Source organism: Brienomyrus brachyistius, chromosome 2 (genome assembly GCF_023856365.1).
Source record: "Brienomyrus brachyistius isolate T26 chromosome 2, BBRACH_0.4, whole genome shotgun sequence".
NCBI lineage: Eukaryota > Metazoa > Chordata > Actinopteri > Osteoglossiformes > Mormyridae > Brienomyrus > Brienomyrus brachyistius.
The window spans coordinates 7,077,285-7,103,270 of record NC_064534.1 but is presented as its reverse complement, the minus strand read 5'-3'; the positions used below and the strand labels follow the sequence as shown (position 1 = coordinate 7,103,270).

Genomic DNA, 25,986 nt, shown 5'->3' with positions numbered 1-25,986 from the left:
GTGTGAGGGCTGCATGGCAGGCACTAGATCTCACTGCCAAAGTTTGTCAGGCAAAGCCAACTGGAAATGGACCCCACGTGGAGGTCACTGGCTGTGTGAGAATGCCTCGCAGTGGGGGTCACTGGTTGTACAACAGCACCTCACATTTGGGGTCAGTGGCTGTACGAGAGCGCCACTCAGTGGGGGTCACTGGCTGTACGAGAGCACCTCGCAGTGGGGGTCACTGGCTGTACGAGAGCACCTCGCAGTGGGGGTCACTGATTGTGTGAGAGCGCCTCGCAGTGGGGGTCAATGACTGTGCGAGAGTGTTTCACAATGGGCGGCACTGGCTGTACAACAGCAACTCGCTGTGGGGGGTCACTGGCTGTGTGAAAGCGGCTCACAGTGGGGGTCACTGGCTGTGTGAGAGCGTCTCATAGTGGGGGTCACTGATTGTATGAGAGCGGCTCACAGTGGGGGTCACTGGCTGTATGAGTTGATTAACCTCAGTCCCATTGTTAGTCTCTTTAACTACTCAGCTGTACATTCATGGTGTCCAAAATAAAACAAGGACTATTTTGTGTAGATATGATGTGTCATTTCACAGACCACATGACCACACACATGACCACGTAAGCTGTGTGTGAGAAAGGCCTCCTAATGAACACACTCTGTTTCTGCAGGAGGAACCCTTCGTGATGGTGTCAGAGAACGTGCTGGGACAGCCCAAGAAGTACCAAGGCTTCTCCATTGATGTGCTGGATGCCCTCTCCAATTACCTAGGCTTCAAGTATGAGATCTACGTGGCCCCTGACCACAAGTACGGGAGTCTGCAGGCAGACGGGATCTGGAATGGCCTCATTGGAGAACTGGTGTTCAAGGTGGGTGAAGGCCTCCTCTTAGATGCATACAGGGACTCACAGGTCTCCTGGGCATGGGGGTTACACCGGGGGCTCCTCCCTGCAGTGCCCTCTGCAGGTCGGAGGTCAGCACAGCACATCTGGGGTTAATATCCAACAACCATTGCTATTATTTCTGTAATTGTTAAAGATGCACGGCAACAGTGTGGATCCACTCTTGAGGCTGGGCCATATGCACTAACAGGTTGCAAACCTTGCTTTCATTTGGGGGGGGGGGGGTTAAAAACAGTCTGTGTAGCTCTCATTTTCTCCAAACTTTATTTATTAATTGGTCCCCTGCAGAGCCCCCCTCCCAGTGGTGCTGTCTGTCTGCAGGCCCTGAAGAGCTGACATATAAATCACATTTAGTGGCCCTCTAGGGGTGGGTGTGTTCCCCCCTTCTCTCTGAATCGTGCCTAATTGTGTGACTGGTGATTCCTTCACCTTATTTGAGCTGTTTGGAGTCATTTAGAGCAGAAGAGCCCAGGTCACGTCACTCAGCTTCCCGGGTGGGGGGGGAATTTTATTGCGGGTTCCCTTCCCCATCAGCGGTTGTGTCAGAATGAGGCGTAGTGCAGGTAGGCGCACACACACACACACAGGCTTCTGATGGGCACATCCACAGCTTTACTCGGCCCATAGAGGGCGCTGTTAAGGCTCCTCGCTCAGAAGCTCCGAGTTAAACTTGGTGAGCCAAAAATCTGCTACTCACAGCCCCCCTGCCCCCCCCACACACATTCCCCCACTCCTCTAATTAATACCTGTCTGCTTCACATATAGTATCTAATTGCTAATCTGCTCATATAGGAATAGGGCTGTTACACAGGCCCTTAATTAATAAGGGGATTATCTCCGGGCAGGTTAACAATGCAGCCCGTGTCCGGAACACAAGCTCTGCGGGGCACAATGACCCCATGAGTCACAGGGCCACACTGGAGTCCCCCCCCCCCTCTGTCCGTCACCAGAGAGCATTCTGGGAAGCCTCTGTCCTCGCACGGAACTCCCGTGACGCATCAGCAGCCGTTTCTGCCCATTTAAGCATTTTGTTTCTGTAGCAGACCGTGAAATTAGCTGACTTAGTCGAGCGTGGCCCTGTCGTGAGCGTGTGGGTGGTCTGGTGTGCCTGTCTGCCGGGGTGGGGAGGGACAAGCTCTTCCTGGTGCTTCCTAACAAAAATCTGCCGGCAAGAGGTTGGAGCCATTTTTAACGAGGCAATTGTGTCTCTGGAGCCAGACCTCACCTCCACCGAGCCCGCGATGTCCGCACAGATAATCCCTCATAGCAAAGGCCCTGGTGATTTTACAAAGTATGGGGGGGCGGGGGCTCACGGACACACAGGCTAAGCCACGGATGAAGAAAAGCACACCTGTTATACAAGCGTGGCTCAGGTGGACCCATGGGGGATCTTAAAGACAAATCGGGCAGAGCAGAGGCTGCTCCGTACTGCAGGCTGTGTGTGTGTGTGTGTGTGTGTGTGTGTGTGTGTTGGTGTGTGCGTGCACGCGCACGTGCATTTGTGCCATGTGTGAAAATACAGTGACCCGTTCGAAGTGAACACAGACCTTCCAAACTACCCACGGCAGCATGCCCCCCCCCCTCCACCTGTTGCATAATATCCTGGCCTAAGCCAATGGCACGTAACCTGATCAGCATGAGCATCCCCCGGGCCCCGCCCACACGCCCACCTCATCCAGCCAGCTGACATATATCTCTGATTCACCCAATCAAATTTTTAACCTTTCCCCAATCACTGGAATGTTCTGGGGCCCTGGTGAGGAGCTGGAGCCATAGTCAGGCTCAGGAGACGGCCAGGGTGGCTGTAATTACATTTGATTTCTGTGAGAGGAAACGCGGCAGCGGACATGACTCAGCGCTGACGAGCCAGAGCACCCCGATCCCCCTGGTGGCTGTTTTGCAAATGAAAATTTGATTGATTGTCCTTCCCGGCTCCTTGGGGGTAATCCGTTTCCTCGGCGTGCCATTGGGATCACTCCAAGGTCCTGCTCACAGCCGACATTCCGTCACGTGCCCGCTGAACACATGGGCCGGGAGACGCTAGGGGTGTGGTCAGCTTGACCTTTGACCTTTGAATCTGTTAGCTTCAGCAATGCCTCTAAAGGGGAGTGAAAGCAAAATATGGTAATTTCCTGTTTTATTTGTTGCATTTCCTGTATTTGAGACCACAGGATTACTGACTTGTTTTGTTTTTGCACCTAATGAAACTGGCACTGTTCTGTCTCCCACTGTGTAATCACGCTCGGCACAGGGAACATTTCGCTGGCACTGATGGGAAATGTGTTTAGTCCAATTAAAAAAAGACAACATGGTTGTCGGCTGGGCGCACAGCCATACATGCAGCCGGAGGCATGTACAGGGGCGGGGCCTCAGGAGCACTGGTCCAAGGTAAAAGCTGATTGGCTTCTGGAATGCCCTCTCCCCTGTCACTCACTGAGACGAAACATATTATTGGCTAAAGATAAGGTTGGCCCCTCGGGTGCCGCCCGCCTTAAAAAAATATTCTGGAATCACCCATCATGCAATGAGTAAAAGCGTTAATCGGACTTGGATTCTCCTCTGGAGACATAAAGGAGACTCAAGACGATGGCATTTTTCCTGAGAAAAAAAATCGTTCCGTTTCTTCTGAATGTACTGACACCTCCTGGTGATGAGCAGAATGAGTTTGCTGTGTCCGGATCCTGACCCTCACCCCTTTTGTGTCCCCAGCGGGCAGACATCGGCCTGTCTGCCCTCACTATCACGCCGGAGCGTGAGGGCGTGGTGGATTTCACCACGCGCTACATGGATTACTCGGTAGGGGTGTTGCTGCGCAAGGCCGAGCGCACGGTGGACATGTTCGCCTGCCTGGCGCCGTTCGACCTCTCGCTGTGGGCCTGCATCGCCGGCACGGTCCTCCTGGTGGGCGTCCTCGTCTACCTCCTCAACTGGCTGAACCCACCACGCCTGCCCATGGGTTCCGTTTCCTCCACCACGCTCTACAACTCCATGTGGTTCGTCTACGGCTCCTTCGTCCAGCAGGGTAAGTTCAGGAGGGTGGGGTCACTGAGGAATAAGCTGTCGGGGGCGCGGTGTTTCACGGAGCAAAGCCGTAAGCTGCAGGGTGAACGGCATGCAGGAAGTGGAACAGAACATGAGGAGGAAGTAAGAGGGAGCACAAGCAAAATGTACCACCAAGTACTAGAAGGAAACAGGTCAAAACCAGAGTTTCAAAATTCACGTTCAGAAAGCACAAATATAGACAAAGATTTTGTTTCAACCAAGCAGCTGAGTACTCTGTGACTGTGACTCTTTGTACTCAACAAAATCTTGGTCTGGATTTGTAGCGATCTATCCACCTCTGATCAGAACATGGGGAATAGTATGTGGCACAGTGGGTTACGGTGCTGTGTGTGGGATCAGAAAGTTGCTGGTTCCAATCCCAGGATCGGTGGAGTGACGTCACTATTCCTTCAGCAAGACCTTTAACCCCAGTTACTCCAGGGACTGGCTAAAAAAACAGGGACTGTCTCTTTGGATAAAAGCGTTTGCTAAATAAATTCTAATTCATCATTTGTAAAAGGCAAGAAATAGGTCTCCTTTCATAAGTATCCAGACCCCTGCGCTGTTTTAATACTGAAGCAGAAACTCAATGTTTTTTGATGCGACACATTTTAATCAGCCCCTGATTAATCAGCCAGGTCGGGCGGGTTCAAAATAAAGTAATTAAGAGCTGAAGGTTTTTAGGAGTAGAAACCTGTGAGTGGTGACAGGGAGGGTGGGAAGGGCAAAGCGATCAATATTCATTATAAAATACATTCAAAATGAAGGAAGTAGAGAGAGGCGGCGAGTAAAAATGGGGAAAGCTGATTTCATGGGGATTCAGACCCTTTGTTGTGGCAAATCTAAATTCAGCTTATATACACAAAAAGGCATGCTAACTAGTCACCAGGGAATACGCAGAGTGGCTTCTGTTTGTGTTGCTGTAACTTCAGAATGAAGACGTCTGTCTGCGTGAGATTCATTACCGAGGCGGGGAGTTTGGAGTGAAAACGTGGGCCATTAAGGGTGAGGTACTTTCTGGTGACACCGAAAACAGGTCAGCAGATGGGCGCCATGATTTCCGAATTTCCTGGCTCTCCCAGTTCTCGTCAGCAAGGCGAACCAATCCTGTACTTACACCAGGCCGCTCCACCTCGCTAAGGAACTGGGCTGGGATGCGACCACGGGGTTCATAGATGGCTGGGTGATGGCTTCAATAGTGATATTCATTTCGAAGATGACATGCATCAGTCAATGGGCTCCAGAATCTTCACAGAACTCATTCAGGAAGGGAAGACAGACCTAAAAACAAACTGAATGTAAAAACCCCCATTTAGTCCGAAGCAAACACCTGCAGCCCAGTTTCAGCTGAGACCAAACCCAGCGTACAGCTTCGTCGCCGCAGTCAAGCATGGTCGCCGAACAGCCTTTCCGCTCCAAAGGCCCGAGACTGCGAAGCTCTCTGAAACATCTGAGCTTTAGTTTAGCAAAGAGTGCAAAAAATAAAGAGCGAAAATCCCACCGAATTGGAGCTGAAGGCATTGCTGTAACTCTTTTACGATGAAAGAGCGAATGTCCTTGATGGGCTGGCCGATGTCGCGGTCCTCCGTAAGCGCCGTCCGTCGGCAGACGTCGACGACGCCTGGGAGGGAACGTGAGCTTATCTGCATGAGGCCGACACAAAGCGAGCCGTAACCCAAAGCCAAGAAGGCGTGGAGATGAGATGACTCTCCAAGGACCCCGCCAGGCGGGACCGGCCCACCCCCCAGCGCCCGTGCAGCCTGCTCATTTAAGCCTTTATGCTTTCGTTTTTGCTGACATTCTATTCTTCTCATAACACTTTCTTCTCTTAGTCTTTGATGTCTTCAGGTTTCAAATAAAATATTCAGGTTTTTTAAGGGTGATCATTTTGTGATTTTTAGAAAGCAGGACAGTAGATAAAGAATTGGAGTATTTCTGTAGAAAGTTCCAGATTTAAGTTAATCTGTTTGTTTAAGTTCATCTGTTCTGATGGGTCGCTGTGTGATAGGAGGTTTTTATCCTTGTGGAGGTGACGTCGGTCAGCGTTCGGTCCTGTGGTCTGGACATTAAAGGAAGGGCTCTGAGAATTTGGACACAGGGGTTTTTTACTGCTTGTTGACAAAATTGGCTTTGTCTTGTTTTGGATAATTGCTTCAGGGTCACCTGAAAACTCCCCTCCCAAATAGAAATCTGACACTTCAGAGATGGTGTGCATTCTTGCAAAAAAAAAAAAAAGAGCTGTAAATGATCGGAGTGACAAGAGGTTACGCGAGACAAGGTGAATGACTCTGAGAGAAAGAATTAGCAGGAAAGAAAGGGGGATGTGTAAGGAGAAGCTCTGGAAGAGTTCTTCACCCCTTGACCTTTTCTGTTTGACATTTCGCACAGCTGTCAAAACGTCCTTCAGTCAGACCTTTTTAAACGTACACAGATCAGGCGCCGGTGATTCAGTGCGTCTGAATTTAGCCAAACGTGCCTTATTCTCAGTCTATTGCAGCTCATAACCGTAATGATAGCACACATCCCTGGCTGCAACTCATTTTCTTTAAATCCTAATTATGATTATTAGTACTGCAATTTGTTGGGCAAACACTAACGAGCCTCACTGCATCACCTAGCTTGTGAATCTTCATGATTGAACCCAGTTTGCTGCTCTGGATATTTGTTAAACGACGGGTGGGTTTGTTTCTAATTCACTGGGATTTGACAGGGCAGCTTTTGGATTACAAGTCGTGTTCATAGCCACCACACCCCCTGCTGTCCTTTATGTGAAATGCAGCTCGCCGTAACACAGTCATGTTTTCACCTAGGAAACAATCACATGAACACATCCATACTGCTGTAAAAACTCTACAAACATGCATGTCATGTCTAGGTTATATAACAATATTCACAGATAATCGTTATTAGTATGTAGACGGGCATACTAAGGCATAAACATTCTCACATGACATCTAAGTACATGCCTCCACAGCATAAATAAAATTACATAATAATGCTATAAAAATTCACTTAGTGTTCCTGTGAAAGAGAAGATCAACTGGGCGATTTTTAAGGTAGAACAGGAGAGTGGAGTGAGTTACCGAATCAAACAATCAGCCCGAAACGCTTACGACATCCCCCGTGGAATCCTGGATGTTTACCATGCCCCCCCCCTGTTCGCCATCTTACGCAGATAGATCTGTTTTTGCCGCTCTGGCAGTTATATGTCGGGTAGCTCGACGCGCTTCCCCCCCCCCCACACGCGCTCAGGTCAGCGCAGGGCCAGAGATGATGGTGTTTGGTTTTCATTCATACTTCATGTACCTCTGATTTGGTGTAACGAACCTCGGTAACTTCCCATCCTTCGCATTTTAGCAGAACTTTCATACCTGTCAGTCCAGTTTTTCGGAGGCTTGTTTTTAACCAGCAACTGGGGGCGGATGCACACAAACACACACATGCAAACACACCCAAGCACACACGCAGTTCAATATTACTATCATTGTGGGGACTCTCCATTGATTTCTGTGGGCATAACCCTAACCCCAGCTATGACAAACGTAACCCACCCCCCCAGCCCTAACCTTAACCATAAGTAACCAAACAAAATTGAAGTCTGTTGGTATTTTTGGTTTTTTGATGACATTCACAGATTTTTATAAAATTGTGGTTTACATTGTGGGGACCGAAAAAAATATCCCCACAGGCTAAAAAGTAACAAGTGGTATAAACAAACTGTCTCCTCTCTCTCTCTCTCTCTCTCTCTCTCTCTCTCTCTCTCTCTCTCTCACACACACACACACACACGCACACACACACACTGACCCACACATACACTGTAGCCATTTCTTATTCGCTGCCTCCCTCCATCCTACCCCCACCCCCACTCACCACAGCGTCCACACTGTACATACTGGTCCCGGCTGTTCGCATCGACATCCTCCTGTCTACCAGTACAGATGGCACGTTTTGCTGAGCCTCCTTGGTTAAAGCAAAGCCCCCCCCACCGTGAATTGCTGGCTCTTATCTCCGTCACACAGGGCCCAGCAGCCGCGGTCCCCGGGCGAGAGGCATGCCCCCCCCCCTTTAATCCCATCAACCGGGAGGGTGAAGCACCTCCCAAAGGTCTCCCATTCACCTGATACACACTGAGCTCTGGGTCTGCTGTAGGGGGCGCCGTGAGGCAGGATTGTGTATCAGCGTATGTGCACACACACACACACACGTATCCACACAAGTACACACACGTCCATTACATTCATGCAACTGCACAGATCAACCTGCATCGACTCACAAACACACATCCATACCCATGGACCGCTCACATTCCCTCACACACATATATGACACACACTTACAAACACAGACACACACCTACACATACACTCTTATACATACTCATACACACAGACACTCACACATGCGTTTTCTCACGCGCATTAACACAAACACACTCCGTCACACTCATGCACTCTCTCTCAGAGACACACACTGTCGTGAATCAAAGGCAGAAGCTAGACAGACGGATGTAAAGGTGGATGCCGTATATGTTGGAGAACAGGAGTGGGGTAACAATAAGGCCTGCACCTCCAGCAAGGTCAGCTGTAAGACTGGGCCTTCCTGGGTCACCAGCTTATATGCATCTGGCGATAGAACTCTCATCCTCACACAAGAAGTCTTACGGCAAATCTACGTTATTCCATTATAAACCTAAAATCAGCTATATGAAAAGCGTTGAGGTAGTTTGCAAACCCCACTGACTGTTTACAAGGTAATAAAACCATGCATGTACATGTAAATGCGTGTGCATGTGCGTGCAGTATTGTCGGAAATTGAAAGTGTCACGCCGGCCAGCTGAACAGATTTGGCAAGCCAGGCCATCGCAGTAATCACGCTAATAGCTAATTGCTAGGTATACCATCCTGTGCGTGCGTGAATATACTGAGACCGTGTAAAGGCTGGCAGCTTACATCCCAGAAGGGTCCCCCTCTGTAATGGGCTGCAGACGGTGTTTTGCTGTGTCATCTTAGAGGCTGGATGCGACAGGAAGAGCCGCTCTCTCTCTTTCCCCGGCCGCTCCCTGTCCTTGAGGCCAATGCATGGGTCTCTGCCACCCACGTGAATCCACAGTACCCACCGACACACGTGTCACTCGGCCCGCGGCCCCATTAACGCGTGACACCCACGAGATGGGGAGAGAGACAGAGCTGGGGAGGCGGACCGCAGGACGTGTTTATCGCCCGTCGCTTTAATCTTCAGAGCTTCTCTGAGAGGAGCCCGAGGCCCCGTGTGCATATCCCAGCTTGTCAACGGGCCTCACATTCAATCCCATCAGCCCCCCTCGGCTGGAAACCTGAGCATAAACCATCAGGAAGTGCGGCGTGCTCGAGTGACGCTCGACCTTCACGCCCTTCATCTCCTGCCTTTTTGGAAATGTGTGGTCATGTAAATAGACGGAAAACATTTGACGAAAGATGACTCATTTATTATTTAGCCGCCTGGTAACCGGCTGCATCATCCTTCCGTTTATATGAAGTGTGTATTATTATCCATTACAAGGATCAGTACATAAAACTGTGAATGTATTCCATTAAAGAGTGTATCTGCTGATTGAGCATATCACTGGCTTGATTAAGTGTAATAAGCAGTTGCTGTAGCTTGGAAATTAAGGCAAAGAGTCCTTCCAAGCTGCCCCCCCCTCCACTACCACCAGCACCAAGCTCTACACGTAGAGATGATTGAATTGTCTTCACAGCATGATTAGACGAGTCATTTGAGAGCGAGGGTGAAATCTGTGTGCCAACTGCAGGCCGAGGATTAAGCAGCCATTTAAGACAGGAAATTGTCCGGCAGATTCAGCAGAAGTCCAGTAATGAGCTGGAACTGAATGTTTACGGGAGACAGGTTAAGTTCAAGTTGTGGCTCCTCCCACTTTGGCCAATGAAGGTAGCAGCCGTTTTTTGGCTAAAGTGATATGGGTCGCAGCATTTCCATCAGGTTCTGAATAGGTTCTGCTACTGGTACTAGTTTACATTGCTTAGTAATTTCCAGTTTTTACCCATTTGCACAGCAGGCTAACTTAGTGTTGCTATTATGGTTAAGTACCTAGTTCACAGTGCTAGACTAAGTCCCACCCCATAATTTGGGCTGACTGCAGTCTGATAGGAATGTACTACTGTACTACTATTGACCTACTGCTTCTGTTACATTTTATTCCATTGTTTCATTCCCTTTCATTTTATTCTATTTTGTTCTATTCTGTTTCACTTAATTCTGTTCTATTTCACTTAGTTCTATTCTATTCTATTCTATTCTAGTTTCATTCAGCTCCATTCTTTCATTCAGCTCATTTTCATTCCATTTCATTTTATCCCATTCCATAAGATTTTGTTCCTTTTAGTTTTATACTGCTTCATTCTGCAAGGTTCCATTCCATATCATAAGGTTCCATTCTCTAAGGTTCCATTCCATATCATAAGGTTCCATTCTCTAAGGTTCCATTCCATATCATAAGGTTCCATTCTCTAAGGTTCCATTCCATATCATAAGGTTCCATTCTCTAAGGTTCCATTCCATATCATAAGGTTCCATTCTCTAAGGTTTCATTCCATGTTATTTCATGCTATTTCATTCTATAAGGTTCTATTCCATTTCATACTGTTTGATTCCATAACGTTTCATTGCATTTCATTCTGTTCCGTTCTATACGGCTTAATTCCACTCTCTCCCATTCTGCATTGTGTTGCTTTTTTAGTTTCATTTCAGCCCATTTGCTGAGGTGCCCATCACAGTGCCTGTTACTGTCTCCCCGCCCGTCTGCGTTCCTGACTGCCTGCTTGCCGGAACCGTGCAAACTGCTGCTGCTCTTTAGTATTCATTTAGCCAGTGATGTGCGTGACTGACACGAGTGGCACGTCCTAATGAAATCATAAGGAACACGAAACCCTTCTGGAATTAATTCTCAGCTCCGTCAAGATCCCCTTACCCCCACCCCCTGCTGGAAAAGCTCAGGATAAGAATGAATATGAAAAACTAATAGTGACTGATTTAAATGAAATATTAATTGCCTATACAAAATAGTGGGCCCCATCATTTAGCACACGATAGTTGAGGATATGGTTAGGAGACTTTAGGCTGATCCCAAATCATTTGTGGAGAGTGGAGACAGTGACTAAATACAGGTCAGTCATTATACTCTTTCAAATATCCTAAAAATACGAAGAATATAGCTGCAGTAAATAGCTTCCAGAAGATGTCGGTCCGTTGAGAGAAGGCCGGACGGTACTTTGGTCACGTGACGTTCTTTGAGGATTACAGGATCCACGTGGTACAAGAACAAGCTTGACCTTGATCTTCCATGTTTGTCTGCTATATTTAATAGGTCAGCGATGTAGGTTTCTAAAAAACAAAGATCAAAGACCCATCCATCCATCCATCCATCCATCCATCCATTTTCCAAACCTCTTATCCTACTGGGTCGCGGGGAGTCCGGAGCCTATCCCGGAAGCAATGGGCACGAGGCAGGGAACAACCCAGGATGGGGGGCCAGCCACTCGCAGGGCACACTCACACACCATTCAGTCACGCATGCACACCTACGGGCAATTTAGTAACTCCAATTAGCCTCAGCATGTTTTTGGACTGTGGGGGGAAACTGGAGTACCTGGAGGAAACCCCACGATGACATGGGGAGAACATGCAAACTCCACACACATGTGACCCAGGCGGAGACTCAAACCTGGGTCCCAGAGGTCTGAGGCAACAGTGCTAACCACTGCACCACCATGCTAACCACTGCACCACCATGCTAACCACTGCACCACCATGCTAACCACTGCACCACCATGCTAACCACTGCACCGCCATGCCGCCCCAAGAGCAAAGACCAAAACTGTGAAATAGTTACTTTGAGGGCATAATTGTGCATGCCGTCATGGAAACAGGGATGGCGGTACACAGCTTGTGTTCACCGAGAGTGAACTTGTGAGGATCCCAAAAGCACAAACACGGTTTCTGACTAACAGCTTTGGGGACGACGCTGGTCGGCTCCCTTTTTTACACATTTTCATTGTTATTAATCCTGGCTTATATAAGAAAATCAATAGGAACTGGGTATGAAAATCCAAGTAGCCAAACAAACAAGCGTGGAGAATTTGCCCCGTCAGCAACTTTTGGAGGCAGCGGGGAAATTTTGCTGAAGTTGCCAGAAGGGAAATAAGTTTGTGCCGGTAGTCGGGCTGCCATTGTGGTGTTTATCTCCCCCCCTCATATGTGACCACAGGGACCTGTAATGAGAAATCTACCCCCCCCAGACTGGCAAGCAGCAGCCTCGCCTGGGACTCCGGTGTGAGATGAGGGGCCTTTGCGGCTGTCCGTCCACATCACCGGCACTCAGACGCGATTTTCACTCCTGCAGTTACCGCAAAAAAAAAACATCCTCTTCGAGCGGCTGAAGTGAAAGGCTGGGATTTCCTGTATGCACGCATACACACACACACACACACACACATTCACACACACACGCATATGTAGAGCATACCTGCCCACTCATTCACAAAATGCTAACGCTAACTATGACAACCTTAACCCCCACCCTGCCCTAACCATAACCATAAGTAACCAAGCCATTTTTAGTTTTTTCATAGCAGTCACTAATTTTTATAAAATAGTGTTTTCCCTTATGGGGACCGGTTTCCTGAAAAAAAACTGATATTTATCACGTTATGGGGACATTGTGTCCCCATAAGGATAGGTATCCCCGGTCACACACACACAAACACACACACACACATGCATACACACATACACACACACAAAGCCGCATGCTGTCTGCTTTCATCCAGCCCACTAGTGTGCTTTATGCTTACATTCATTCATTTGTCTGAGAAAGGATTAAGTCCAAACAGTAGAGACCTCATTAACTATTAAAATTTCATAGATGAGGGTGACAGAAGGTCACATACAATTTCGCTTGTTTCCATACACATTGTATAACTCCCAGGCCGTCGTTCTGCACAACCAGGATATTACACTTCTAAATTCCCTCTCTGCAGTCAGTGCGGTGTCACACAATTGTGTACAGACAGAGGGCGCTATACCATATGCAAATTTCATGCAAATGGGTCACCTCTCGTGACCATGAGGAAGATTTGTTCCAAATAATCTTCAGTCGGAAGCCGCTGACCGTTCCGGCAGTGTGGAGGCGGAAAGCTCAATAATCCGTTTAAAAAGTTCTTGCTGCAATTATACGGGAATGTGGGAAAGGGGAGCGGATCCGCTGGGCCAACTCCCTGTGTTGGATAAGAGTAATCTCCCTACGGAATGGCGTGCGGGAAGCTCCATAAATGTCTGAAGAAGGCCGGCTATTTACTCTATCACCCAGGCTTTGGCCTATTAATTGGGTCTGCATGAAACAAGCACTGCGCTGCACGTGTGAGACGTCGTATCGCTGGGCCCGTCGGAAGCCCTTTGAAGTTCAAAGGCATCTCGTCTTCATCCGGCTCTCAACTGGCTGCGTCCTCGTGCCGCCTGCAGCGGTGCTTATTTAAGACATGTCGACGAAACCCCCCGATTACATTAAACGCCCCAGCAACGTCCTGTCTGCACGCAACTCTGCTCATGGGGATCGGCTCTGTCTGTTTGCGTGTGTGTGCGTGTGTGTGTGTGTGTGTGTGTGTGTGTGTGAGTGCCCTGTGACCCCTGGGAGCACCACTTAGCAGATGCACACATTCTGCCCCAAGACAGAGGAGCCTGCTGCCCCCCCCCCCCCCCCCCCGCCCCGTCGGGCGTGAAGTGAATCTCCGAGCACCTGATACAGGCCCCTGGATGCCTTTCAAATCGATTTGCCCTGATACCATCTTTGAAATGCAGGTTATCTCTAAAAAATTAATTTGCTTTTTACGGGCCGCCAAATGGCTTCATCGCAGCTAAGACGGGAAAGTGTCTTGGCCGACATGACGGAGAGCCGATCGTTTCCTGTCTTCCGCACGGGGCTTCCTGAAGAGCATAAGCAGGACGGCCTGACGCGTTTTTGCGCGGAGTACATCGCCCCACCGCACAGCTCGCTGCCTGAATGCCCCCCCTGCCAACCCGCATGATGTGGCTGAATCACCAAAAAGCTGCTTAGGTCACGCAGCGGCCGACTTCTGTTTGATCCGTTACATGAGTAACCTGGGAGACTGAAGAGATTCACTTTTTATTTCTCCTCGCCTTATAAGCTCCACCCATGCGGAAGAGAGACCCAGTCACATGGAGCCAGTCCCATTTATATCACTGGTGGTTATATCAGATACGCAGCTCTCTCGCAGGCTGAAAATACGGATGCCCCCCCATCCTTCATTCTCATTGGACATCCTCCCAAGTTCGCTTGGATCAAGGAATGCCGATAATGTGTAACTCAGCCACGTTTTTTAAGAGTAGGGTCATATGAATGGGATCCCAGTGTGATTCCAGATAGACTAAACCAGCCCAGGGGGAGGTGCAGACCACACCCTGAGACTCAGGGGGTCTGGACCAGCAGCTTTGAAGCAGTATTTGCTGGTTCTCTCCTGTAAGTATTCCGAGTTTCACCAGGGATTTGAAGGATCGACCCAACCAGGCAGAGGGGTCTCCTTGTTTATTAATGTTTGACTGTCTCCTCAAAGTCTCTAAATTTCATTTTTAGATTATATGGGAAATCGTCAGGCATGATCATTTGGGTAAACAGCAGAGCAGAGTAAACATGCCTTAACGTTAGAGCCATCTGTTGCTTAGCAGTTTAACGTGTTTGTTTGTCAAACGCTTTGCAGTCACGCAGTCACACGGAGACTGTACAGCGCAGCCCGTTTTAAACAGCTGCACGCTTTACAAAGCTTCTCTGGGTTTGCTGCCCTTCTGCAGATCACAGGACCTGAGCAGTCCAGCCATTCCTGGAAAACCGGGAATAATCTGATTTATGATCACCGGATGTTGTTCCTGATTGAAGTTAATGTAACAGTCAGGGTACTACTGCCTTCCTGATACATTATTTTTTGGTTTTGCACCTTAGTGTAGTATGATTAATGTAGTAATTATAACCCAACATCAGTAGGCCCAACGTTGCATAGCCAAATCCACGTGGTCCCTCATCAAGCGAGATGAAATTCCTAGATCTTGGCGCTGGCCTTCAGCCGCTTGGAGCATGTGCAAGATTTGCGTGTCTGTGGCGAGTATTTGTGTGTGAGTGTGATGTGTATGTGTTTATTAAGACGTGTGAGGTAATCCCAATCGATGTGGCTTGCTGGCGTGTGGTGAGTATCTATAAACAGGCCTAGCTTCTCATCAGGTGGAGATTGAGAGAAAATGCGATATAAAGTCTGTTGTTTCTGCTCCGTCTTGTTACTATCGCGACCCCATCGCGTAGCCCCTTAGAGGCAGCGACCTCTCTTATTCCAAAATTGCCTTTTTTTTTCGCCGATCTCGATTAATGTTTTTGCAGGCTGATAGTTTGCTGCTCGGCTGGGCTTTACCCAGGCTAATGACAGAGCCTCGAAATAGTGTTTGTAAGTGCGTTGGGAATAACTATGAAATCAGTGTTTTTTTTTGTGTGCTTCGGGTAGCTTTTGAATGTTTGTCGGAGGTGTGTGAGACGGAGATGCCTCTCTCCTGGGGAGGTTTCTCTCTTTGGTGGGGTAAGCTCCGAGTGTGTGAGACGGCTCCTTTTATTTTCACGTCTGCAGTTTCCTAATGGGAAACAATCCTTCCGCTTTTCTTCTGCACGTAATAACGACGGAAATGGGGGAGATCGCTTAGGTCGCATTTCGCTTAGAAACATGTAAATCTGCCACGGATTCCCGTTGCCGGCCAGGTGTCGGGTGACCACGGTGCGACCGCCAGCTGCGTCCCCCGCACAGTCTGCTCAGCCCGTACCGTCGTAAGGTGACGACTCCCCGCGAGACGGATAAACCCGGGGGGGGGGCAGGCGTCCGAGATGGCACTCTCGGGCTCTTTATTGAGTCTCACCGCCGAAGGGATTGAAATCTCTGGCATTTATTACACGTAAGAACACAATGATCTTCAAGAAAGGAGGATGGATGGAGCCATTTTCGGCAGAGCTCGGAGCGGATGGGGAGGCCCCTAACGCGTCCCATCCATCACCAGACTGCTGCTCGGTATCACCATGGCCAGCGTCGTTTTCCCGCTCGCCGTTGGAATGGAGATGTGGGGTAATTTCGCTTGAGGGAGCAGAGCAAACAAGAGTCTTTTGCTCTGCCATGGATGGGTGGCAGCATCCTGTATTAAAACAGGATCGAAATTTCACTGCTTTCAAAACACAGAAGATGCATAAACTTCTCAAGTCCACGCAAGGTTTATGTTCAGTGGGATGGATATTTATATAGCTCCCTTCCCGTGACAGTAATCCTGGAGTGCTTCGCAGAGGTTTATAAACGGCGTCATAAGGAGATCTGAATCAAATTAAGGGCCTTGTGGACATCAAATTTTCATGTGGGTGGTTAAAAATATGGAAGTGGACAAAAACAAACGTGCGCAAATGTATGGAAAGATTTTATGCCGACACTTATTTGCAGAATTATTTATATATGACAATGATTCGTAGGTGCGTTTATCCAAAGCAGTGAGGTCAAACAATCCCCGCGGCAACTGAGAACTAAGGATCTTGCTTGAGGCGCCTAATTGTGACATCATTTTGCCAGCCCTGGGAACTGAACCAGAAACCTTCCGAGCATAGGCCCAGCATCCTAACCCACTGGGCCACATACCATCCCTAGTTAGACTTAACAAGAACAGATGATCTGATCAGGACATTAGGTGCATTTAGGTGCATTTTGGTTTATATGCAATAATCAGTTTTCTTGGAAAAGCGAGGGTGTCATCAGTCAGTACCTTAACACCCTGCCTGTGTGTGTGTGTGTGTGTGTGTGTGTGAGAGCGGGTATACCTATCCTTATGGGAACACAATGGCCCCATAACGTGATAAATATCCGTTTTTTTTCCCTTATGGGGACTGGTTTCCTGGTCCCCATAAGGGGAAACTCTATTTTATAAAAATCAGTGACTGCTATGAAAAAACTAAAAATGCAAAAACTCTTACTTGGTTGCTTGGTTGGTAATTTTGCTTGGTTACTTATAGTTATGATTAGGGCAAGGTTGTTATAGTTAGCGTTAGCATTTTTCCCATAGACGTGAATGAGCTGGTCCCATAAGGATAGGTATACCCTGCATGCGCGTGCATGTGCGTGTGTGTGATCGTGTGTGGGTGGGTTTGCATACGTCGTATTTGGGGAAAAACATGAAACTTCCTTACTTTTGGGGCCATTTTTCAGGTCCCCATTTGTATAACCTCAGTTTTATAAAAATCTGTGATTGCAATTAAAGAACTAAAAATGCCAAAAGTCTTGTATTGTCTTTGGTGACTTCTGGTTTAGTGGGAGAGTCCCCACAATGATCTGTGTGTGCATGTATGTGTGTGGAGATGCATGAACATCTGGTGAGTAAACCTTCTGCTCAAGCCTTAGCAAACAAGCTTTTCTATAGTGGTAACAGTTTATACACATTAATGAGTGACTTTGCTTAAAGCTGGTTGATCCGTCAGAGTGGATCATGACGAGATTTTTGCCACAGCAAAGTGTGGAGAGTGAAGCCGTGTTCTCCTCTGACCCCCTAGGCGGTGAGGTTCCCTACACCACGCTGGCCACGCGCATGATGATGGGCATATGGTGGCTCTTCGCCCTCATCGTCATCTCCTCCTACACCGCCAACCTGGCTGCCTTCCTCACCATCACGCGCATCGAGAACTCCATCCAGTAAGTGGCCGCTCTCCCCACCCGTGGCCTCCCCGTTCGCCCATCCCCCCCCCCCGAAGGACATTTTTAAATGCGATCGCCTGTTATTATTAGTCTGTTTTTATTTTCATCTTACTTCTGAGATTCATTCTCTCTCTTCCGCCGCGGCATAAAAGCGTAAAAGGGGGATATAACTCACAGCAGATGATAAGAAAATGAGGAGTCAGAACTCATAAAGGAGGAGAGAGGAGGTCGGGCTCGGTGTGGAAGGAGAGAAAGGCCTTCGGTCTGCGAAGTCACGGAAGGTTCTAGATGCGCTTTGCCTCAGAAAATATAAAGAAAACCCTGGAAAGTATAAAGATCTTCTTGTTCTGTTCAAGCGAAGGGTTACTGACAGAGATTTGTTTTTGGGGATCGTCATAATCACTGCTGTTTGACTGCAGTAATCGTGCCTCAGTCTCCTTCCCTGCCTCACGCCCCTGCGCACAAACACTGGGGCATCTCAGGATTGTAAAGAGTCCCGCAGTGTCCGCATGAAGCCGGGGGCAGCCTGCATTCTGAAAGCAGCGCAGCTCTGCAGTAGATGTCGAAGGTGCGGTTACGTGTGTGTGTGTGTGTGTGTGTTTTTGCAGTTCGCAGATTTGAGTCATTAACTTGCCTCTTGTCCCCAGAAAAACTCATATATCTCCAGTATAACCAGGGTAATCCAATTCCACATGCCCAGCAGTGACGTAGTTAATTGTGGTTGTCGAATATCTCTTGTCATGGATTGAGGAGGAATCAGCCTTTCCAGGGATAATACAAGCCCATATTTTATGTTTGTTTGTCTTTTTGTGGCGTTAGATTTCATTAGTGACTCCTGCCTCGACTGCTTGGTTCTACTTCTGTGGAGCTAATTAGGATTTTCATATATTTCAATGCATTATCTTTAATGTGTGGGCGCGTCTGGGGTCATTACTGCAATAATTAGAGCCTAAACTCCACACCCAGGGGCCTGTTGAATTAAATAGGAGGCAGCATGCTGCTTCGTTCTGGAAAATCCTGCAAGATTTATGGAGGAATGCACCGGGGGGGGGGGTAAGCCGGGATCCTGCAGTTAGATGCTCTGTGATGTGATGTACTGTAAGCTGTAATCATCAGCGTGTGCGTCTGAGGCCAAGCAGCTCCCCACGAAGCCTGCTTCTCTGCCTGGAGACACACCCTGAGAGCAGAGGGCCTGCCTTCCGTCAGGCTTAGCCCAGCACCTTGGCCAGCTTGAGAGAAGCTGGTTTAAAGCCGTACAGCCTTTCACAGCTCTGAGTCAGCCCAGACGGGACACTCCTGATTCAGCCCCACTCTCCATGCTCCCTAACTGTCACGCCCAGACGCAGGAGCAGCTCCATAGCCAGACCTGATCTCTCCCACAGAATCCCAAACGAAGCCAAATTTGCGCCAAGCAGGTACCTCACGGCCAGGTCAGGTAGGCCATAACTCCAGGATTGTCCGTTTAGAATCAGTGACTCACTCAAAGCTATGTCTGCGCAGAAGGATTCCAAAATTTCCATATTCTGTTAATATGGTGAAATGCATTGTGGGTATCCAGCCAGTCAGGAAAATATGAGCGACATGTTACCTGGGAGTTTGAATGTGAAGGTTAAAGGGATCCCAGAGAGTCACAGCAAAAGCCCTCAAAGTTATATATATGCAAAATATGGGGCCTTCGCAAATATGTGGGTGGCCTTGGCATGCGAATATGAGATATGTCATATGCAGATCTGTTCCCCGCAGCCACGCATATGAACAAGCTGCACCCCCGCCCTCGTTACTAGCAGCTCGTTCAGCCTCCTGAGGAAACCTTGCCTGGGAGGTGGGGCCTAACTCTTCCAGGGAGGCTGGGTCCACGGTGACCAGATGTCCGCTGGCGTAATCTCTCTGAGGTTTGGGGAGCTTGAGGTGGATCCTGGCAGAGAAGGGAGAGAGACCGTACCAGGTTAGACAGATGTGGCTGATCTTCATCTGTGGAAGCGGCGGCACGTGGGAACGCCAGAGATGCAGAGTCGGTAAAGGGTCTTCCCGGGAAGCTGGCCTGGATCTCCACAGTGCAACGGGACGCTCTGTCCTGGAGGCCCCAGACTTCGGAATGCGGAGTTCAGCCCCGGCTGTGTGGCACTGAGATATCTGCAGCCACATTAAAGGATAAACCAGCTTGTCTTGGTGGTTTTCACTCTCCTGTCCATCTTTCGAGGAATATGAAGCTGTCTTTCATATGTTTGACAGCAAACACCCCAACCTGTTTTCTGGGATGTGTCTGACAATGTCGCTGTCCTTCCTCACGCTCTCTCTCTTTGTCTCTTTGTTTATGCTTTGGCAGTTTGACAAACAAACAGTAATTAGTTTCTGTAATGGTTTGATATTACTGATCTAAATGGGGAATGTTTGAGAGTTTATCAAACCGTTCCATTGTAATTAAAATACCTTAATTTCCCAGGAGACGATGATCATATAAAAGCACAGACTGCTGGCAGCTTCACCTGTAATACATTATTTAATTTTGCCTTTATTTGCTTAAAAAAAATCACTTCAAGGATCGTTTGTCTTAGACTGGGTAGCACTTGACTGATGGTCATGCGAGCGTCTGTGAATGTGTATGTGTGTATGTGTGTGTCTGTGTGTGTGTGTGTGTGTCTGTGTGTGTGTGTGTGTGTGTGTGTTAATATTAAGGGACAGAGGGGCCTGCCAGTTCACTCACTCCCTCACTCGGTGCCGTTGTCTCATGGCCAGTGAGACTGTCTGCAGTTCACTGGAGTTTGGTTATATGCCGGCTGCCTATTGTCTGCGCCAGTAATGGTGCACAGAAGCCATCGATCTCTCTCACACTCTTCTCTGCACTCTCTCTTATTCTCTCTCTCTTTTGGTCACTCGCTTTTAGTCTCTCTCTCATTACGTTCTTTATTGCTGTTTAAATTCATTGTCCTTGCCTATTGTTTTTTTTTTTGTCCTGAAGTGTAAAACAATTTTGGAATGAAATACCACAATAAAATAAGACGTTCACACTAATTTGGGGGGGGGGGAAATGCAATAATATACAAATACAATGTTTAATTGACTTTATATAAACATCCATATATTTCCTTATAATGTACCAATTATGTGTACATTACTGAAACTACTGAAGATCCAGGCAATATACTTGAGAAGCCAGCTGGCTGAGATGGAGATGAAGGCGCTGATGTGCTCTCTGTCTCCCCCTGCAGGTCTCTTCAGGACCTGTCCAAACAGACTGACCTGCCATACGGCACGGTGCTGGACTCGGCCGTGTATGACCAGGTGCGCAGCAAGGGCATGAACCCCTTCGAGAGGGATCCCATGTACTCACAGATGTGGCGCATGATCAACCACACCGGTGGCGCCGACAACAACGTGGAGGAGTCCAGGGATGGCATTCGCAAGGTACCTCCCACTCACTCTCATTGGCCAGTTGGATGTGGTTTGGAAAGCCTTCATTAGATGCCCCTTCAATATGATTTAGAAGAGTATGGTTTAGAAAGAATTCACTAGGTAAAACCCGCTGATTGCTCAATTAAATTGGGGCTGTAAGGTATTTAACCAGTACCCGCCCACTCATACTTATTGGTCAATTAAACTGGGGCTTTAAGGTATTTAACGAGTACCGCCCACTCATGCTGATTGGTCAATTAACTGATTGGGGCTTGAAGTACCGCCTACTCGCTCTGATTCGTCAAATGAACCAAGGCCGAAAGGCATTCATCGAGTACGGCTCACACATTACATGCATCTGCCATCACATTCAGAAGTTTATTCCAAGTATGTCGTGAATGTTTTATTTGTGTTATTAGAGAACTGACCTCTGCTGGTTGTGACAGTGACAGTGATAATGACAGCAATGAGACATTCATCTGATGCACACGTCCTTTAGATGAGCTCTCCTCTGCAAGGCAGCTCATCTCAGGTGATCTGATGGCCAGTCGGAGAGCCAATGGGCAGACAGACCCCCCCCCACCCTATTCTGAAGGGAGACCCTGATACATTGTGTTAGCGGTCACAGTGTGAACCTGAAAGTGTGATGAAGGTAGCTGTTCCTATCTGGTGTTTCTCTGCCAGCCACTTTCTGATCTGTACGCCAACTGGACACACTTTCAGTGGCAGGGGAGGGCAGGCCGATTCTCTGATTCTTACTTCACCAAGGTTTACTGATTATTAGCAACTTTTGAACTTGAGTGAACTTAAAATCAATTTGATTCTCCCGAATCCTCCCACAATTATCGATCCCCGCTGCACCGGGGCGGAAAATCTGTGTGCCATGAAATGGGTTTGTGTTGATTCTTCATGCGTAATTAGCCAGCGACTCCCGTTAACAGCTTTCGGTTCCGTCCATGGTGCTGTTACTAATGTTTGTGCAGTCCGAGTGGCCAGGTCGAGAGGGGCGGGGAATACAGATGAACAAGCCAATCAGATGGGATCCCTCTGATGCGCCTACGTGTGACACAGGGCAGTGGGAGGCACATGACCTGGGGGTGTCACTCTGACTCATTCCCTTCATCAGTGCTTCCTCTCTGACAGCACACACACACTTGCACACTCACGCACACACACACTTGCACACTCACGCACACACGCAGACTTCATCACACCTGTTATCAGTTGTTAACTACTATTAACCTTCCCCTTCATAATGGTAAAATGAACTTTTGTGCATAATGCCTGAGCTGTGGAACATGGTCACGCCTGAAACTTTATTTTGTCCTCAGTGAACCTTCTGTCATAAAGTCTTCTTAATCAGCTGAGTGCTAATTATGGAAGAACCCTAAGCACACATTCAGAAACATTGCGTGAATTACCTAGTAATTAGCATGCATCAACAAATTACAGCATAATTAAAATGTACTAATTAGATAAGTAATAATCTCCTAGCGATGTGATAACCCTATAGATTTATTAACGCGGCAGTTTTTTTATTTGTTTTTTTTTTTTTTTTTAATTTTTGAATTTAAATCAGTACAAACCCTGCAATTACAGGACTTTAAAATCTGCAAATGCTCTGTTTGTGCCCATATCTCTTTCCGAGGGCGTAATTATGGCAGAATGTGTAATTGTACCTCCTAATAAGTCCTCGTTCGTGGTGACTCCTGTACGATGTTAAACATTGTGTTAAACACATGAGCGTGCCAAACCTTTTCCCCAAACTCTCAAAGGAATGAAAGAGCACCTCTAGTGGCCAAAACTGAAAAACAAATCCTATCTGGCTCTTTTTGCCCAGTCTTCAAAATATGTGAGAAGGATCTTGCACAACAGTCTCCAGACACAGCGAACAATACATTCAGCTGTCTGTGCCTGTCAGTGAGTGTGTCAGGGCCTTCTGGTCTGTACTTACCTCTTGCTGTGTACATGCTCTCTCCTCCTGTCAGTATGTGGTCACCACCATATTTGTGGTCCACGGTCAGTGTTTTGCTTTGTGGCCACGTTTTAATCGATAACAGCCACAAAAATCGCAATGAAAGAAAATGGATTTTCTCCCTGCTGCAGATCGGAATCGTTTTAGCGGGATGCCGGCCGACTTGCCACATTGGTTTTGTCACCCTTATCGTTCTTTAAGAGGCATCGGGAAATATGTTCCTGACGTACAAGACGCGTGGAAGATAAGAACAATCATGAAATAAAGATAAATCTGGAGTTTCCTTCTGATTAAGGACCCGGTGGATCCAGTTTTGCCGTTGCTGTCGTTCCGCAGCTAATAGACAGATGGCGAGCTCCCCATCCCAGTGCAGCCTTGTAAACATGGCAAACCGCGGACGCCACGCAGTACCGCCGGTCGTAGGCGCTCTGCTATCTTGGCGTGACCTCTGTCAGAATGAAGCAGGATGTGCTTCAGGCAGGCAGGCAGGGGGATTCTGGGTATGAGGATCGTGTGCGAATGTCCGCAGCCGTCAGATGTGCAGGGAGACTGCAGTGGAGGGCGTGCTCTTCCCTCAGCAGCAGTCAGATCTTCAGAAGAACATGCGGGACAGCAGAAGGAACGGCGTTAAGTTGTGTGTGTGCGTGTGGCAGTAAAACTCCCCGGATGTCGTTCTTACCTCGCCGCAAATATCAAGGATGAATCAGTTACATCCTCGCCTAACAAGACTAATGCCATGATTCACTGGGCCTCAAGTTCATTCTTGGGAGGCAAGTTAGCAAAACCGGTCTTGCAAAGCCCACAAGAAAAATCTTTATGTTCTCGATATTGAGAAGCACCCATCGTGTTCCTGGGAAGGCGGAGGGGACGCACGGGTGCAGCTGTTCCACACAGATCCTTCCAACCGACATACCTGTGGACCCTCCAGAGCCAGCTAGACAGCTCAGCGTGCTGATAAACATCTCCTACTCTAGGTGTGGACCAGACCCACCCCGCTTGAACCTGCTCCAGGGGCTCTGGAATGGGGCGGTTCCTCTTCGTGCAGTTCCTGGTGTCTGTCAGCTGCACGTTTTGTCCGCCGTAATTTGACAATTATCAGTTACCTTCCAGGACCTCCTCAGTTCCTGGATCTTTGGCCCTGGTGGACATTTATGAGAACTTCCATAATGCATGCAGGTCTAATCATGACAGCCTGCCTCGCTCACAGCACTGAGCAATGGCTTGGTGTGCTTCCAGGACCTCCTTGGTCATTCCCGACCTCTTGCCCAGGCCGCAAAGATGGCTCCATCTTAATGATGCTGGCGCCCTTGCCTCAGCCGGAAAATCTGCTGACATGTCTGTTTTTTCATTGACGTTTTTCTCTCGTTACGTACTTCTCTGGCTTGTGCCAGTGCCCGAGATGGCTTAGGGGCTCAGCGAAGATCCTGCGAAGGGAGAGTGGAAGGCGAGGGAGGGGCGAGCACGATCAGCCACACTAATAAACCACTGTGTAGATGCGCACTCTAAATGGATCCCAGTCACCTCCTCAGACTTCATTATATGGCAAACACGTCCCACGGCAGAGCGGCTAATGGGGCTGATCCTCACAGCTACCTTTCTGCATGGTTGGACTAATAAAAAATAAAGAAAGAAAAACAGACAAGTTCCTCGCTCTCATCCCGTGTGCTCTTATTCGCTTGCTTTTTATCCATGATTTTGTTCATTACTGTGCTCTGTGCATTAATGCTGTTTGTGTCACGTGCTACAGTGTCGCGGGGGGACGATGGGGAGCATTTCAATGAGGGTTCGGCATCCTCGCGCCGATTGTCCTTCTGCACATGCCGTAGGAAGGGGAGCAAAGCCCAAAACGGGCTGCAGGATGCCACATTCCTTACGCGGCAGGATGCGCCTTCAGATCTACCTTGTTTGGCTCGATGAGATGATCTCTCCGGCGAGGGAGGTCACATGACCGCCTTAGCCAATCACCTGTGCTCAGAGGCCTCCCCGTAGACCCTTTTTCTTTGAGGCATGGCTCGTTTTCTCGCTGAGCCTTTGAAGCGTCGCTTTGCTATACATCCTGGATCCCCGGCTTTGTAGCATGACACATAATTGCCTTTGTCATCTAATTCCTCTTCCGACTTTGATTTGCGTGGAGGTGGGACCCTGCAGGCTGGGTTCTATCGTCCAAAGGCCTTCCTGCCCACCGCTACTCTCGGGGTGTGAGAGGAGCATGAGACACCTGACCTCCCACAAGACATTCGGCACACTGAAATCCCTCCTAAGTTCAAGCGGGCTCACCCCGAGCAACAGATAAGAACCCGATATTTTAACCCAGTTAAGCAGCATAAAATTCTAACATTCTGCAGCAGGGACTTTGTGGTAATGTTCGCGTTCAGTAGGTACATTTGTAAGGCTGCCCTGATAGGGGCTCAGTGGGGGGGAAACACTGCCGTCTACACGATTAGACCTAATGAGATGGAAAAAAATGGGCCTCGCTCAGAGACAGATGACGGATTAGGTCACGACGGCCGTTATGGCGTTCTCTGCTACCTGAGGCTGACACACATCTCGCAGTAAAGGCCGAGACACTCTCTGCAGTCCTCCTTCCTGCACGGATAGAGGAGTCTCCCGTGATAGACTGTTGCATACAGTTTCTAAAGTGATGTTACATTCCTTACTTCTGTTTACATTTGTTGCTGAAAAAAAAATATGGCATTTCTTCAACAGTACGTTACTGTGCCATTAGTATAAAATAATTCAAATTTATAGGATATACTTCAGTGTTTTTATATAAACTGGAATGCAGTTTAGAGCTGTGTGTTTTGTTGGCCATACATCAACATTGTACAGTAATTCTGGTTAAAAAAATAGTTTCTGATTTGCTCGGAATCCAGTGTCAGGGAGAGATGTTGGTTTCTTAGGTATTCATTTATCTAAG

The 25,986-nt window shown here is 48.2% G+C and overlaps 1 protein-coding gene across 2 annotated transcripts in view; it reads left to right on the top strand.

Annotated features, from left to right (window-relative positions):
- The window catches only part of grid2 (glutamate receptor, ionotropic, delta 2), a 301,989-nt gene that overhangs the window by 235,872 nt on the left and 40,131 nt on the right, over positions 1–25,986 (top strand). For both annotated transcript variants that reach the window (XR_007388201.1, XM_049002892.1), the window contains exons 10-13: positions 663–860; positions 3,603–3,915; positions 17,560–17,698; positions 20,911–21,106. Coding sequence is in view for 1 of the 2 variants with exons in the window: in XM_049002892.1 (XP_048858849.1) it covers positions 663–860; positions 3,603–3,915; positions 17,560–17,698; positions 20,911–21,106 (846 nt within the window). In the remaining variant the exon portion in view is untranslated. The remainder of the gene's footprint in view (positions 1–662; positions 861–3,602; positions 3,916–17,559; positions 17,699–20,910; positions 21,107–25,986) is intronic.